Source organism: Chenopodium album, chromosome 6 (genome assembly GCF_948465745.1).
Source record: "Chenopodium album chromosome 6, dcCheAlbu1.1, whole genome shotgun sequence".
Classification (NCBI taxonomy): domain Eukaryota; kingdom Viridiplantae; phylum Streptophyta; class Magnoliopsida; order Caryophyllales; family Amaranthaceae; genus Chenopodium; species Chenopodium album.
In genome coordinates, this window is record NC_137839.1 from 63,193,413 (window position 1) to 63,209,474 (window position 16,062).

At 35.3% G+C, this 16,062-nt stretch overlaps 1 protein-coding gene across 2 annotated transcripts; it reads left to right on the forward strand.

Moving 5' to 3' along the window:
- The first annotated feature begins 3,542 nt into the window (after positions 1-3,542).
- On the forward strand, positions 3,543-12,759 carry LOC145635001 (uncharacterized). 2 transcript variants are annotated; one of them, XM_081686313.1, is made up of 11 exons: positions 3,543-4,176; positions 5,110-5,211; positions 9,208-9,541; positions 9,687-9,905; positions 10,029-10,298; positions 10,394-11,217; positions 11,301-11,516; positions 11,718-11,891; positions 11,983-12,260; positions 12,348-12,446; positions 12,550-12,759. In XM_081686313.1, the coding sequence occupies exons 5-6, from the start codon at positions 10,107-10,109 to the stop codon at positions 10,676-10,678; spliced, it is 477 nt and encodes a 158-aa protein (XP_081542439.1). In that variant the 5' UTR covers positions 3,543-4,176; positions 5,110-5,211; positions 9,208-9,541; positions 9,687-9,905; positions 10,029-10,106; the 3' UTR covers positions 10,679-11,217; positions 11,301-11,516; positions 11,718-11,891; positions 11,983-12,260; positions 12,348-12,446; positions 12,550-12,759. The 2 variants fall into 2 exon arrangements, with proteins under 2 accessions (XP_081542439.1, XP_081542440.1); XM_081686314.1 differs by lacking the exon at positions 11,301-11,516.
- The last annotated feature ends 3,303 nt before the right edge of the window (positions 12,760-16,062 follow it).

Consider the following 16,062-nt stretch of genomic DNA (forward strand, 5'->3'; position numbering starts at 1 on the left):
TGGTTGAAAGGAGATGACCAAATTCAAAGTTAGAAGCAAAACCGAGCAACGAACAGCAACGGCAAAGGCAAAATAGGGAAGACCCGACTCCAGTGCCAGATGACAAGGTTGTCGCCTGGCGACAGAAGAAAAGTGTGACGCCAGAATCTTCCAGCAGGCGCTGGTGCGACAACACAATGCGTGGCCCCCATATTAGATTATGCGGACCTCTTATAGCAATTTCTGGTTCCTTGGTACGCCAGTTAGCCCCTATAAGCAATTCGATATGATTAAGTAGTCGGTTTGATAACAGTCGCAAACAAGTGATTGACCTGACGAAAGATCGTCTCACTTGGCTTAAAGCGCCTAAACATTGGCTCATCTCAAAAGAACCAACATAATGGTTCATAAAGCAGCAAAAGCACCGACATACAGGTTCACAATTCAAAAGCAATGACATAATGGATCACAAAGAATTCCTAGGATGGAAGATTTTCACAAATCAATTTAAAGCCTTTAAGAATCGCAGATATGGTTATTGAAAAAGATTTTCCAAAGATGGAAGGGTTGATTTGAAGATTTAAGATGACGAAGCTTTCAACAAGGGGGCTTTAATATTAAAAAAGTCTCTCGCTTGAATTTAAGAAGGACGATTCAAGATGAAGCGGTCTTTGATAGCTTTCGATAAGATTGAGGAGGTTGTCACCAAGATTTGAGATTAATAGCGCGAGATGGGCGGTCTTCGACAGCATTCGCTAAGATTGTGGGGGTTGTCACCAAGATTTTAGAAGATATCACGAGATAGGCAGTCTTCGACGGCATTCGCTAATATTGTGGAGGTTATCACCGAAATTTGAGAAGACCGGTTCGTGATGAGGCGGTCTTCAACGAATTTTGCTACGATTGGGAAGGTTGTCACTATGATTTAAGAAAAAGGCTCGACATGTAGCAGCATTGATCAACGGTGTTCCCTAGCTTGTGGAGGGTTTTCACAAACAACTGGAGGTGATTTCAAGAGAAGTTATCTTTGATAGCATTTCCTATCTTGTGGAAGGTTGTCACAACGGCAAATGCAACAAATTGGGTACCCTCAAAGACGTGTGCTCGACATTGCAAGATACGCGTTTTTTAACTCTTTAATCTGTTTGAACTAACGCTAGTTTGCAGGCATCAGCGTTACAAGAATAATTTAGGATCGCAGAACGTTCTGAATCATTCTCCGTCCCTATCGATTCTTTGACTTTTGTTTTCGAAACTTGCGTTTCTCCAAACTCAGTCAAAGTAGGGGCTTCTATAGACACCCAAATGTGTTTCCCCAAAACCAAACCCAGTGATGAATACCTTTCACGTCATTTGATTATCGAACATAGCGAAAGTATGAAAAGTCTAGTGATGAGGATGTTTTTATTAAAATATCTCTTCTGTCTATTTTTGAAAATATTTCTTTTCTTACCTTATTTATGAAAAACGTGCATTCCAGTTTAGTATGATCCATGATAAGGGTCTAATAATGGTGTAGTTGGATGGGGTTTGAAAATAACTTTCCAACGATATATTATAAGCCCAATTCCGATGAATAATGAGGAAGTTATGGCCAAAATACTAAACAGGGCCCGGTTTGGTTTTTATATGCGGCCCAATGATCTAGAGAAGGGCCTATCATTAATTATCATTCCTCAATCTATTTGGATTGATTATAGTCTTTTAGAATATTCTAGAAGGTTCTCCTAAATCCTAATAGAGTTAGGATTGATAATTATGTTTCAAAGAGTTTGAAATTGAATAAAACTACTCCTTTTTAGAATCCTTGTTTTGTACAAAGTGGAATATATTCAGATTTTAATTTTCGTGCCTCATAATATTTATCTAAACCTTATATGGTTGGATATATATTGAAATTATATTTCCAATGATATATTATAATATTAAATCCGAGCTATAATGAAAAAGATATGATTGAGATATGAAACTCTATCCAAAACTGACACCCTTCCACTATTTCGGCCATATCGTTTTTATCTACAAAATATTTTAATGTGATTCTAGTTGCATTAGAAAGTAGATTTTAAGAGCTTTCCAATGACATATTAAATGACTTATTTGAACTTCTGGATCAAAAGATATAATAAAAACAAAATACGCAAAAATTGTCTTGCAGCACCTGGCGACAGGCCCAGCGTCTGGCGACAGACCTGGCTTCTGGCGCTGCACTCCAGCGTTTGGCTACAGGTGCATGTTTGACGACAGCGTCGTGTTTTATTATTTTCGAAACTTTGATTTGTTTTTTTATCATATCCGATTGATTTTCTCTTTAAATAGCCTCCTAAAACCTCCGTTTTCAATCATCAATCTTTCTCATCTAATTTTCATCAACTTTCATCAAGAATTTCTTGATTCTCTCTCTCTTTCTAGCCTAGAATTTTACAAACATATTCCTCATACATTAGCACTAGACACACCTAGCCAAGTTCGAAGTTTCCTTCTCCCTAGACGTGAAAGGTTTGATATTTCTAAGGGTTTGGTCCCTAATCTCTCTTTCAATTATTTAATTTGATTGTTTGTTTATTTTTTTTCCTTGAAGTTACTAACGCGTGTATTTTGTTATTGGAAAGAGATACGAGGCATCCAAGTAAGTAATTTAATTGATTTATTTATATTATGATATAGAAAATCATGTCTAGGTTGTTGTTATGTTTCCTAGTTTCATGTTAGTATGCTTGATGTTTTGAATGACAACAATGATTCCTAGTATCATTTTTAGGGTAACAATTAAAATTTCTAATACCAAATATTCTTATCATGATTTCTGTGATGCTTCCTATTTTCTTTTCTAATATATCATGTTAGGGCCAAAGCTTTGATTTTTATTGTTTAGTGACATGCTAGGGTTTGTTATTAATCTTGTTAGTATCATGCCTAGGATCTTTCTATTATTATGCTTTAACATGATTATTTTAATGATGATTATTATTTTGATTTATTATGTTGCTTGATATATATTTATTGTTATTTCTTGATCACACCTTTTATGCATGTTTAAAGGGAATATGTACTTGTAATCACGCTTAATAAGATAATTAATAATCTTGTTTAGGGTTAATTTGATTATAATTCAAGTGATCACCAATAATAGTTTTATTTGTGCATTAATATTCAACCAACATAGATTAGACAGGTTTAGGGTAAACTTATTGATTGCATGTTAGTCAGAAAGCGCACATGAATACGAGAAGAATAAAGTAGCACTAGTAGAAAAACGTACATTTGCTTCGCCATATTTGCGTCACTCATTAGAAAGAACGAAGCAAATGTTTAATTTTACCATCCTTATAAGTTATTTGCGTTGCATATTATTCAAGAAGCGACGCAAAATTTAGTTGTATTGCAGATTTTTAATATTTGCGTCGCTCTTATTTATTGAAGCGACGCATATAATAATCTTATTTGCGTCACTCATTCATTGACAAGTGACGCAAATGAGTGAGTGAATAAATTGCGTCACTCTTTTAATAAATGAGCGACGCATATGACAAATGTAGAGCATTACACTTTTTGTTATTTGCGTCGCATTTTTATAATTAAGTGACGCAAATCTATCTTTCGCATTTAGGTTATTTCAGAATTTTGACCTTAGCTTTTCACGCCTACCTTTCACTAAACAAAAAGAAAAAAACAAGTTGCTACTCCAGTGAATTTCTACAGCCAAAACACCCACAAATTTGACCTTTAAATGCAACAAATTCGGCCAAAAAAACACCGATTCCTCAGCAAATTAAACATCCAAAATTGCAATCAAGTTGAAGACCCATAATCAGCAGCAAATTGAGTAATTTCGAGCAAAAATTTGGAACAAAAACCATAAGAAATCCGAACTCATAAACCCCGGAAAAATTGAGCATTTCCGACCAAAATTCCCCCATTTTGAGCAAAAAATCTACTCAAAACCATAGGAATTCGAACCCTAGAAACCCCAAAAAATTCAATTAAAAATCCTGGCCTCATATTCGAGCAATGACTGAAATTTTCGACTGGAAAAATCGATTAATTTCACCCCCAAAAAACCGAGGAAGTTCTAGCAAATCACAGCAACAATAATTGAAGTTTGATTAGTGTAGCAGTTTGACCAGTGTTCGCCCCCCTCATATTACTGCATTTAGGCTTGACATTGTTGAATTTGTGAAGTTTATTTCACCTAAGGTAAGATTGCTTGTATTTAGTGAAGTTGTCTTTTTTTTTTCGTCCAATTCGTAAGTTCTGTTCCAGGGTTTTTTATTTTTGATTTGTTTTTCTGTAATGCGAAAACATTTCATGAAATTGAAGTCATAATTGTGATAGAACTCAGAATACTTTTGTAAGTAATGGGATTATTAGAATCCCTCTATAAAAATGGGTTTGAGGTTGCTGTGATTGGCTCATTCATTTAGTTTATTTTTTTTAGGGAATGGCTCATTCATTTAGTTTAAAATGCAATTTATAATTTCTGAAAATGGTTTGCAGTTTTGTTCTCTGAAAATGTGTCGATTTATTTTTGTGAATTTTTGAAAATGGGTTGTATTACTAGGAATTCGTACCAATACGACCTATGACAATGATTAATGGCTCCCAAAGATCTCAATTACCTCCATTTGAACGAATTGTTGTAGTGTTCTTGGGGTTGAATTACAGACCTCCGTTTGTTCAAGTTTGAATTACAAACCCCCGCTTTAAATTCAGTTTAATTAACTTCTTCGAGTTGCATGTTTTTACCTTGAGAAATTCAGTTGGACCTTCCGACCTGAGTTTCGCCCAGAAATCGAGTTGAATGTTCAACCTTCAAAACCCAATTCCTCTAATTTTTTTTTTATAAAAAAAGAATTAAGAATGTATAAACGTTGTAGTTTAACGCCATCAAAAGTGATATGTAGCCCAGTAGTACAGCTGGCAATCCAAGTAATACATGGGAAATTCTAGCACATCACTTATACTGAGTAAATTTCCGTTATTTCCCTTATGAGAAACAAACTTTGTTTCTCATGTTGAGAAACAGGGAATTTCCCCTTTGAGGAGAGATTAAGTTGAATAATATTTGCTATCTTTCCTAAAAAAAAAAAAAAAACTATGTTGGTTTAATATATGTAAGTTTTATTGCAGATTCTTAATTATGCGGAAGTAAATTCCACAAGTTGCTCGAGGTTCTGGTTGTGGACAAAAAATTAAGGCGGTAGTACACATACGAGAGTGTCTTCACTTGTGGTATATATATTTGAACCATTCTTTGCAATATTAACTTATTTGTTGTGGTATAACGATTGTGAATTGTATGAGATTTTTAATTGTGATATAATTGATTGGAATTGCAATAATACTTGCATCATTGGCTTAGATTCCCGTTCAGGGCTTACTCATCAGGAGTAAGTCTTGAATAGTCCCCGGTTTGGGACTGTTCTTGAATGTTCTATCTCATTTAGGTGATAACTACTTAAACTGTTTTTGGGTCTAAGAAGATCATGGCTCACTATTTCCCAATCGTTCTCTGGGTACATATGTAGATAGCCAATTATCTACATTGTGTGCTTGGAGAACTATAGGGAAATGCTGCCGGATTTTCTATAGAAGCAAACTTTACAAGTAGTTATTAGTGAGATAGGACATTCAAGAATGGGTTAGGTTGGAGTGATAAGGACCTTGTTGGATCATGTCGTTGCATTTACATGAGATAAACCTTGAATGAAAATGTTTGATGCCTTATATTCTTGTTTATGGTTAAGGAGCTATATATGTTAGAAAATATACACATTATCTTAAAATTAATTTTGTTATTCAGTGGTTGAAAATGGATCGAAGTTGGATGTATGGTAAACGAAATTGTACAAGTTTTTTACGAGGATTTGAAGAGTTTAGCACTGTTGCCTTAAAACACCAAACAGAGAATAAATCAAAGATTATTCTTTGTCCTTGTTGTGACTGTAATAATTCGAGGGGATATCGTGATATAGATGATATTAAAGATCATCTAATTCGTCGTGGGTTTAAAGAAAACTACACAAGGTGGACATGGCATGGTGAGAGCATATATATTGAGGCAAGTTCTAGTTTTTGACCAAGGGAAGATGAGAATCATTATGATGATGATAATGAACACCAAGGTGAGGATATCGATACAGCTGATACTGGTGTTGAAAGTGAGAGTGAAGTGGAGAAGGACAAGATAGATGAAATGATGCATGATGTTGAAGACCATTTCACAGAGTGTCCACAGACATATGATAGTATTTTGAGAGCTGCAGAAACCCCGTTATATCCTGGTTGTACAAAATTCACTAAACTTGGTGCAATTATGAAGTTATTCAACTTAAAGGCAAGCAATTGTTAGACCGACAAGGGTTTTACGTAGTTGTTGGAAGCTTTAGTAGAAATGTTTCCCGAAGGGAATAAACTTCCAAACTCCACCTATGAGACTAAGAAACTTATGTGCCCTTTGGGTATGGAGTATGAGAAGATACATGCTTATCCTAATGACTGTGTGTTGTATCGAAATGAGTATGCTGATTTGCATGAGTGTCTAAGGTGTGGAGTTTCTCGTTACAAGATGAATGATACTGGTGAGTTGTGTAAGAAAGGGTCTCCGGCTAAGGTATTATGGTATCTTCCAATTATAACGAGATTTAGGCGACTCTTCTCAGATGAAAAAACTGCAAAATTATTGAGGTGGCATGCTGATGGGAGGAAGAAAGATGGGTTAATGAGGCATCCAGTTGATTCCCCGCAACGGAGGAACATTAATCGAAAGTTTAAGGACTTTGGTAAAGAAGATCGAAATCTTAGGCTTGGTCTTAGTACAGATGGAATGAACCCATTTGGGACACTAAGTACCCAATATAGCACTTGGCCAGTTCTTCTAACTATCTACAATTTGCCTCCTTGGTTATGCATGAAGTCTAGATACATTATGTTGTCCCTTCTAATATCTGGGCCTAAACAACCTGGAAATGACATTGATGTGTATCAAGCGCCTCTCATTGAAGATTTGAAATTGTTGTGGAATGAAGGTGTCCAAATGTTTGATGCATATAGTAAAACCAATTTCACTTTACATGCCATGATTTTTTGTACGATAAATAACTTCCCAGCGTATGGGAATTTGTCAGGGTACACTGTGAAGGGAACAACTCCTTGCCCCCTTTGTGAAGATGATTTTGAGGCATTACGCCTAGACAATTGTGGCAAGCATGTATACATGGATAATCGCAGACATATTCCCGAAGACCACCCTTATCGATTCAATAAGGATGCTTTTAATGGAAAAGTGGAGTTGAGAGTAGCTCGTCGCCCTTTAAGTGCAAGCGAGGTTTATCAGCGGGTCAAAGACATTGAGAATGAGTTTGGTAAGCCTTACAAAAGCAAATCAACTGGGGGTTACAAGAAGAAGTCTGAACTATGGTCTCTTCCATATTAGAGACATTTGGAAGTTAGACATAGTCTAGATGTAATGCATATTGAGAAAAATGTATGTGATGCCATTGTGGGAACTTTATTAAATATGCCAGGAAAGACAAAGGATGGAGTTAAAGTAAGAAAAGACAGTGCTGCTATGGGTCGTTTAGAGTTGGCACCCGAATCTCGAAGAAAACGCTGGTATCTTCCCCCAGCTTGCTTTACCTTGTCTAAAAAGGAAAAAACTAGCTTCTGTGAGTCATTGCATGGTTTAAAGGTCCCGGCTGGATATTCTTCTAATTTTCGTAGACTTGTGTCAATGTCTGACTTGAAATTGGGTGGCATGAAATCTCATGATTGTCATGTCTTGATGCAACAATTATTACCAGTTGCCATTCGAGGAATTTTGCCACCTCAAGTGAGGTATACGATTACAAGATTATTTGTCTTTTTTAACACTATCTGTAGCAAGGTCATAAATCCAAGTATTTTAGATGACTTGCAAGCATATGTACTTGAGACAATGTGTCGATTTGAAATGTATTTTCCCCCATCTTTTTTTGACGTGATGCCTCATTTGGTTATTCATTTTGTACGTGCAATTAAAATTTGTGGACCAGTGTGTATGAGATACATGTATCCTTTTGAACGAGAAATGGGTAAATTAAAGGGAAAAGTCATGAATCCGGCCAAACGTGAAGCTAGTATTGTACAACGAACAGTTACTGAGGAAGTGGCAGCATGAGTTGCTCAATATCTTGCACGTTCACAGAAAATTGGGTTGCCAAAGTCTCGACACGATGGGAGGCTTGGAGGTCAAGGTTCTATTGGCAGGAAAAGGATATCCATGGGCTTTGAAATGAAAAATAAGGCCGAGATTTTTGTGTTTCAAAATCTTAGTGAGGTTCATCCTTACTTGGACGAGCACATGCTTTTTCTTAAAAATAAATATCCTTCCAAAAGTGATCTTCAGCTGATAAAGGAGCATAATTGTTCATTCGTTACATGGTTCAAGGAACGAGTGATGTCCCAACTGTCCACCACACCTAACGATATATCTGACACATTGAGATGGTTGGCATATGGTGCTAAATGTCAAGTCATGTTATATGAGGGATACGACATCAATGGGTATTCTTTTTACACTAGCCAACAAGATGACAAGTCAACTATGCAAAATAGTGGTGTTAAAGTAATAGGTTTGTCATCTGAGTATGTTAGTGCACATGATAAAACATTTGTTGATAAGAAGAAATTTTATTATGGAATCATTGAAGAAATAATAGAGCTAGATTATGTTGATTTCAAGATTCCTCTATTTCGATGTAAGTGGGCTGATAGTAGCCGTGGTGTAAAAAAAGATGAACAAGGGAACTTGACCCTTGTAAATATTGGTCGACGAGGGCATCTAGCTAATCCATTTATATAAGCTTCACAAGCAAAACAAGTTTTTTACATGGCTGACCCAGCTGATTGTAAATGGTCAGTTGTTTTAGAAGGTAAAAGAAGGATACTTGGCATTGAAGATATGGTGGACGAGGAAGAATATGATGAGCAATTTAATGAGTCACCACCTTCCGTTTGGAGCATCCCTCCAATAGTCGATGATTTTGACACAACGTTGAAACGTAAAGATCATAATGAAGGATTTTATGTCGCAAAAGAGAAGAATGAAGTAGGTATGAATTCTGTGATTTTTTTTTTCCAATATGTGTTACTAATTGCATAAATTGCTTATTATTGTTATGTGTACAAGTTTATAATTTTAAATTGATACAAATCGATGTCTTAATTTATTTATGTTTTTTTTTTCAGGTAAGTAGTAATGGAGGAAGAGGATATTCATAATCGTTTCATGTCTTCGCAAGGTGAGGAAGATGAGCCACACAATCAATCACAATCACAGCAACAAACAACCGACTCTCAAAAGAAGAAAAAGAAGCCAAGAGGTCCTTCAAAGGGCCTGAAATCCATGCCTGGGGTTCCTAGAGTGCTTGAATGGGATGAATTGTGTCGACCCAATGGAAAGTGGGCAAAAGCATACAAAACTCATCTTGGCAAAATAAGCCGTGCAAAAGTGTCTATATTGTATAAAGATTGGAATCAAGTTCCACAAGGAATAAAAGACACTTTATGGGAAGATGTTAAGGTAATATTCACTATTAAATGTTAAATGTTATACTATTATATGATCATTATGACATTATTTGAATATGATGAAAACAATTTATTTGAATATGATGAAATTATTTACTAACTTTATTTCTTATGGATTTTTTTTTTTTTTTTTGTAGAGAGCGTTTTAAATCGAAGAAGATGAAGACAAGAAAAAAAAGGTCCTACGCACTTGTGATAAAACTTGGAGAGATTTTAAAACAAAATTGGTTAGTGGTTGGATCACATGTACCAGGAATATGCCGAAGGAGAAAAGAATGCCGTATATACTCTATGATTTCATATCTGAAGATATGTGGAAAACATTTGTGGAGGAGCATAGTACAGATGATTTTTAGGTTTGTGTGTATTAATATCAATGATCATGCATGTTATTGGTCAGTGGTTGGATCACATGTTATTAATAGTACTTTGTTAACGGATTCTTATGTACTATTCTCCATTTATGCTCGTGAAAATAGGAAATCAGTGAGAAGGCAAGACAAAGCTAGTCTTTCAACGAATACCCTCACCATTTAGGAGCCAAATCATATGGTGAAATGAATATTGTATGGCGTAGAAAAGGGTATATTCCCACAGCATCTTCAGCATCCAGTACTTCATCTTGTTCTTCGGTTGTGTCTAGTTTACCGGATAGGACTTATGCTTGGCTTCTAGCAAGATCAATAGAAGATGATAAGGAAAATCCTTATTTGCCGGATGAGAAAACAAGAGAGGTGAAAGAATCCATTGTAAGTTTATAATAAGTCTTTATTTCAATTTTGAATATATTTTGTTAAGTTTATGTATTGCAACCAAAGTTTTCTAACTTGAAGTCTTTGTGTAGGATAATTGGAGAAAGCAACAAGCTGATGGAAAATTTGTTCTTAATAGGCATGATGATATCTTATCTCGTGCCCTTGGGAAAAAAGATCGTAATGGTCGGGCAATAGCATTTGGTAGTGGAATTGGCATTAAAGCTGTATGGGGATCCGGAGAGAGGCTTAGTGGCCGACGGGGTAGGGAAATCGGAGATGCTGAGCTGGAAGAATTAGAGGCAAGAGTAGCCCGGAGGGTACGAGAGGAGACTATGCAAGAGATGGACTCTAAAATGGATTCCATGGTTCAATAGAAGTTTTTGTTATTTTCTAAACAGATTGGTATTCAAATTCCAACTGAATTGATGGAAATGAATAAAATAGATCGGACGACTCCACAAAATCCTAGTAGTTGCCAATCAGTGGGTGATGATCCATTCGCAAACATACATGTATCCAAAACTTTGTTATTTTATTTTTATATGTTTTTTTTTTCTTTTTGTAATGATTTATGACTACGATATACTTTTAACTTTGTAACTCAATTTCCTTATTTTTTTGTAATGATTTTTTTTCCTATCTTTGTAAGGAACTGGTTCCATGTCGGCTATCATTGTTGAAAAATGACTTTGAGAAAGTCATTGTTGCTGAAGGTACATATCATTCAGAGTTAATCCTTGATCATCATAATAACCTCCTTCCAGATCACGTGAGGGTAAGTGTTGATGATTTTTTTGACGAAGTCAAAGAATTCTCGGTTCCAGTTCCTTCTTCAGTCATCAAGAAACTTAAGCATGCTCACGGTACCTTTACCCAATGGCCGAAAGACTTGGTTTCACTCATGCATGACAAGGTAAATTATTTTTATAACAATTTACATAGTTTGCCATACAAATATAGCAAATTGTTGAATAGATTTGCTTTACTATTGATTAGGAATTCATATCAAATAAGAACGATGATAACACCAAAGCGGCAAAAGAAAACATGCAAGACAAAGTGAAAGTAGTTGAAAGTGGTCACGAAACAAAAGAGTCCAACACCAATCCAAAAAAAGTTTTTCTTATGGGTTATGCTTTGGAAAACTTGTCTCAGAAGTGTGGGTCTTTGAATAGTTTGTTATCTTCATTACCCGAAGGTGAAACTATTAAGGTAAAGGTTGATTCTTGGACCTTTAGTTATGAAGACAGTAAGGACATCATTATCAAACATGAAGATGTCAATCAACTTCTCACGGGAGCTTGGCTGAATATTTCAATTTTGCAAGTTTTTATGATTTAAGATATTCAAATTTCACTCTTCCCATATATACTTTATTACAATTTATAATGTTATTACATGATATATTTGTAGGGCCTTGAGTGACATACTCGATACGGTGGATGTGGCTTCCATTGGATTCATGTGTCCGGAAATGATTTCAGAAACCTACTTGCATAGTGATGCAGATCGTATCCTACTATACATGACACATGTGATGGAAAAACAAAAATCTAAGCAGTTCATCTTATGCCCATACCATGAAAAGTATAAACTTTGAACTTGTATTTATTTGAACTTTGCAAATTGTTGATATTATTTTACTCATTTACAAATGTGTGTCTAATTTATTATGTAGGAATCATTGGGTTCTTTTGGTCTTATGCATGGCTAAATGTGAAGTCATCATCTTTGATTCTTTGAGGCAGAAGCGAAATTTAGCAATTAAGTTTGCAATGACAAAATAAGTCTAGTTTGTTATTAATGTCATGATTTTATGTGTGTGTAAGGATAATAGATGGTTTTACATATTATGTATAAATATGTTATTTGTTTCAAATGTGTAGTGCTTTTTGAAGTTTCAAGGCATTAAGTGGACAATATAGGGGAAGTAAATTGACATGGCATTTGGGACAGGTTACCTTAATTTCTTACCCTAACTTTTAGTTTCTTAATAATTTAAGTATAGCAATTTAATTCAACTTATAAATATATTACATGTAGTGTCCTCAACAATTGGGTGGACGTGAGTGTGGCTACTACGTCATGCGTTATATGTACGAAATACTTGAACATCATCATAGCAGTGAGGATCTTATTAAGGTATGAGTTGTCAAATATTTCATTTTTGTTTGATAAATACAATTTGATGTTAGTTACAATCTTGAATTAAAACTTTCCTCTTGTATATTTTTTGTGTTGATAGGATTTTTCAAGAACTACACCGTATACCGAGGAGGAGATAAATGAGATTCGAGATGTTTGGGCAGAGTATTTTATATGTAATGTTGAACTTTAGATTTACACTTAGCGCATGTTGGACTCTTGTTTTGGATTATAGGCTTGACATGAATGATTTTGGTTAATTGGTGTTGGGATGATGAGTATAATGTCTATGATACTGAGATGTAAATTATTGAACAGGTTGTTAATATAACGCCGTCATTCCCAATTTTTTGGGTAGGCCAAAATACAAAGGAGACTTTGCCGAAATTTACATTTGCATTCATTAATATTGCATTTTAATTTCAATTATTGGCGTTAGCATATTACTTTATACCACTAGCAAGGAAAACAGGTACTACAAACATATAGAAGCAATTATTATTATTTAAAAAAAAATTCACATCATTTGCGTCACTCATTAAACAAACAAGTGACGCAAATAACGCAATTTTCTATTGTCTAGTCAGTCATTTGTGTCACTCCTATATAAACAAGTGACGCAAATGAAGCAATTTTGTATTGTCTAGTTAGTCATTTGCGTCACTCCTGTATAAACAGGTGACGCAAATAACAAACAAGAAGTTGCTTAGAACAACTATTTGCGTCACTCCATTATAAATGAGCGACGCAAATAACCCTTATTCGCGTCACTTGTTTATAAAGGAGTGACGCAAATGACTCTTATTTGCGTCGCGACTAGGAACGACACAAATGACTTTTAAATCATTTGCGTCGCGAGTAGGAGCGACGCAAATACACTATAAATGAGCGACGCAAATGAGTCTTTTTCTACTTGTATAGATGCCTATTATTAGGGCAGGTTCAATCTCTTTTAGGTTGAATTTGTACCTTCATCCCCGAACTTCCAGTCATGGTCCAAACCTATTGGAGTTGACGATCTCATGGATCGTTATGGGGTGTAACCTTCACCCTGTGAACGGTTTATAAATTCCTAAAACTTGTTGGCGACTCTTTTACTCTAGCTTCCTTCCCTTTGGACGTCACCATGCTTAAGTGCATGATCACAGCGTTGTTCAAGATTGGGGCAATGCTTGAAATATTCCCTACACAACCTGATCAATTGTTTGATTAATTATTATTAATTAGAGTTTGAATCGAAAGATCACTACAAAAAAATAAGCTATTTTGCGACACTGTCGCAAAAATAGCAAAAAAACGTCACAAAAAATAGTTGCGACAATCAACTGTCATAATTAGTTTGTCGTAGTATCAATTGTCGTAAAATTTTACTTTTACGACAATTTTGGCAGTCGTAAACTTTTTTTACGACGGTTTTATTAAGACTTATTTGTGAAAAACTACCTTATACAAGTTTTGTGTTTTTTTTTTTGTTTTTAGTGAAAAACTACCTTCTAAAAAAATGTTGTAAGAAACTACCTTTTAAACAATAGATGTTGTTAGAAACTATCTTATAAAACAATTAATGTTGTAAAATACTACTTTTTGTCGAATTATTGTATGGAATAAGACATATATAATGACACATTTTCAATCATTTTTTCTCCTTTTTCCATCCAATTTCTCCATAGCCTCCCTATAACCCCTAATTCCCTTTCTCTTTCTTGGTTAAATTAAGCACATGGTAACAACTTACAACATTAAGTTTTTATAAGATAGTTTCTTACAACAATCTTTATACAAGGAAGTTTTTCACAAAAATTTATGTATATAAGATAGTTTTTCACAAAAAGTCCTTTTATTATAATTTCAATAACAGTTTAATATTTTTTCGCTGTAATTAATCTGCGACAGTTTAAAATCGTCATAAACGATGACGGCCATAAAACTATCGCAAAAACTAACTTTAATGATGTCTAGTCGTCGCAAAAGTTAAAAAAAAAAATTTCACTAAAAAAAAAATGAAACCCCCAACCCAACCACATCATCCCTCCTTTAACCAGTACCCACCCTAACCGCACCGAAAACAACCAAATTAACCCATAAAAGAAATTAAAAGCCACAAACAACCCTAGATCTGAAATTAATGAATGTGGTTTTCTCCATGTCTTCCTCGACCATCAATACTTGATTATACCCGATGTACCCATCCATGAAGGAAAGGAGTGCATGGTTTGCTATGTTGCCGACCAGAATGTCGATGTGAGGTAGAGGGAACCCATCCTTTGGGCTTGCTTTGTTGAGATCCCTGTAATCAACACACATTCTGACCTTTCCATCTTTTTTTGGAACTGCACACACATTGGCTATCCATTCTGGATACTTGGACACTTTGATGAAGCCTGCAGCCAGTTGTTTCCTAATTTCTTCTTTGATTTTGAGTGACACATCCGGTTTCATGCGACGTAACTTTTGTATGACAGACTGCATACCTGGAATGAATGATATCGTAGCTGAGCTATGTACCTGTCAATACCTGACATATCTTGGTACGACAAAGCAAATACATCAACAAATTCACTAAGCAAGTTAATTAGCTCTTTGCGCTCGTCATGACTTAGTGTTAATCTAATTTTAACTTCTTTAAGAGTAGTGTCATTGGAAATGTTAACTGTTTATATATCATTAACTATTACATTTTTATTATCGTGTTCTTTCATTGATTTTATTATTTCTTTGTCATTTTCATCATTAGCAAAGCAATATTGATTGGGAATAGGAGAATGACACGCATCGTAAGCAAAGGTACTCTTTTAATTCAATTCATTAAACATTGCATCAAAGTTGTCAAGGTTAGTTGCGACCTCGTCGGAATTATTTGGGATAGAAGGAGGAGACTCTACAAGAGACTCAAAACTAAGAGGAACTACATAAATAGACTCAATAGCTGAAAGGGGTTGGACAATGAATTCAGAGGGGTCGTAGTCTTTGCTTAACATGACATTTTGAATGAGCGCAGAGTTATCATCATCGATGCGCTTGAGTTCATTTTTTTTTATCCCAAAAAGAAGATTAATGTCCATATCATCAGAGCCTGGACTGGTTGGTTCCCCAATTGTTGGGAACAAATCACAGTCATCAATGAAGTCACAATCTAATAATACCTCGAATCCGGGCTCACGCCTCCCGTTGTGGATGATAGGTTTAGGAAATTCATAGCATGGAAGGTCCTCTCCTTCCTTGATGTAATGGCCATTAAGAGTGAGGGGATAGGGACCCATAGGCATTTTTTCATGGATCTAGCATTGTTGCGAGCCTTCATCTTTAGAAAATCTTGCTTCACATTTTCTTTTGTTAGCTTGAATCCCAAACCAAAAGCGTCCGTCTTGGGTGCACCAGGATGGCCCCAAATTTCAGCCATTTTCTTTTTGATTCCAAGGGTCATTCAAGGAAAATGCCCTTGTTTCTTAATGATTGCATTGATGTTGACATTTGAATAAGGATTAAAGTCGAGGTGACATTTCTTTTCTTCTTCAATCATGTGAACATCTTCCATAGAGAAACCCTAAAGATCTTCATCTTCATCATCATGCTCAACATGGACAATAAGGGTTTCAATAACTTAGATACGCAT

Bases quoted from the DNA above. Each gene is read 5' to 3' on its own strand.
- LOC145635001 (XM_081686313.1), top strand. From the start codon at position 10,107: ATGAATATTGTATGGCGTAGAAAAGGGTATATTCCCACAGCATCTTCA. The intron at 10,299-10,393 runs GTAAGTTTATAA...GTCTTTGTGTAG, and splicing joins GAGAGGTGAAAGAATCCATT to GATAATTGGAGAAAGCAACA.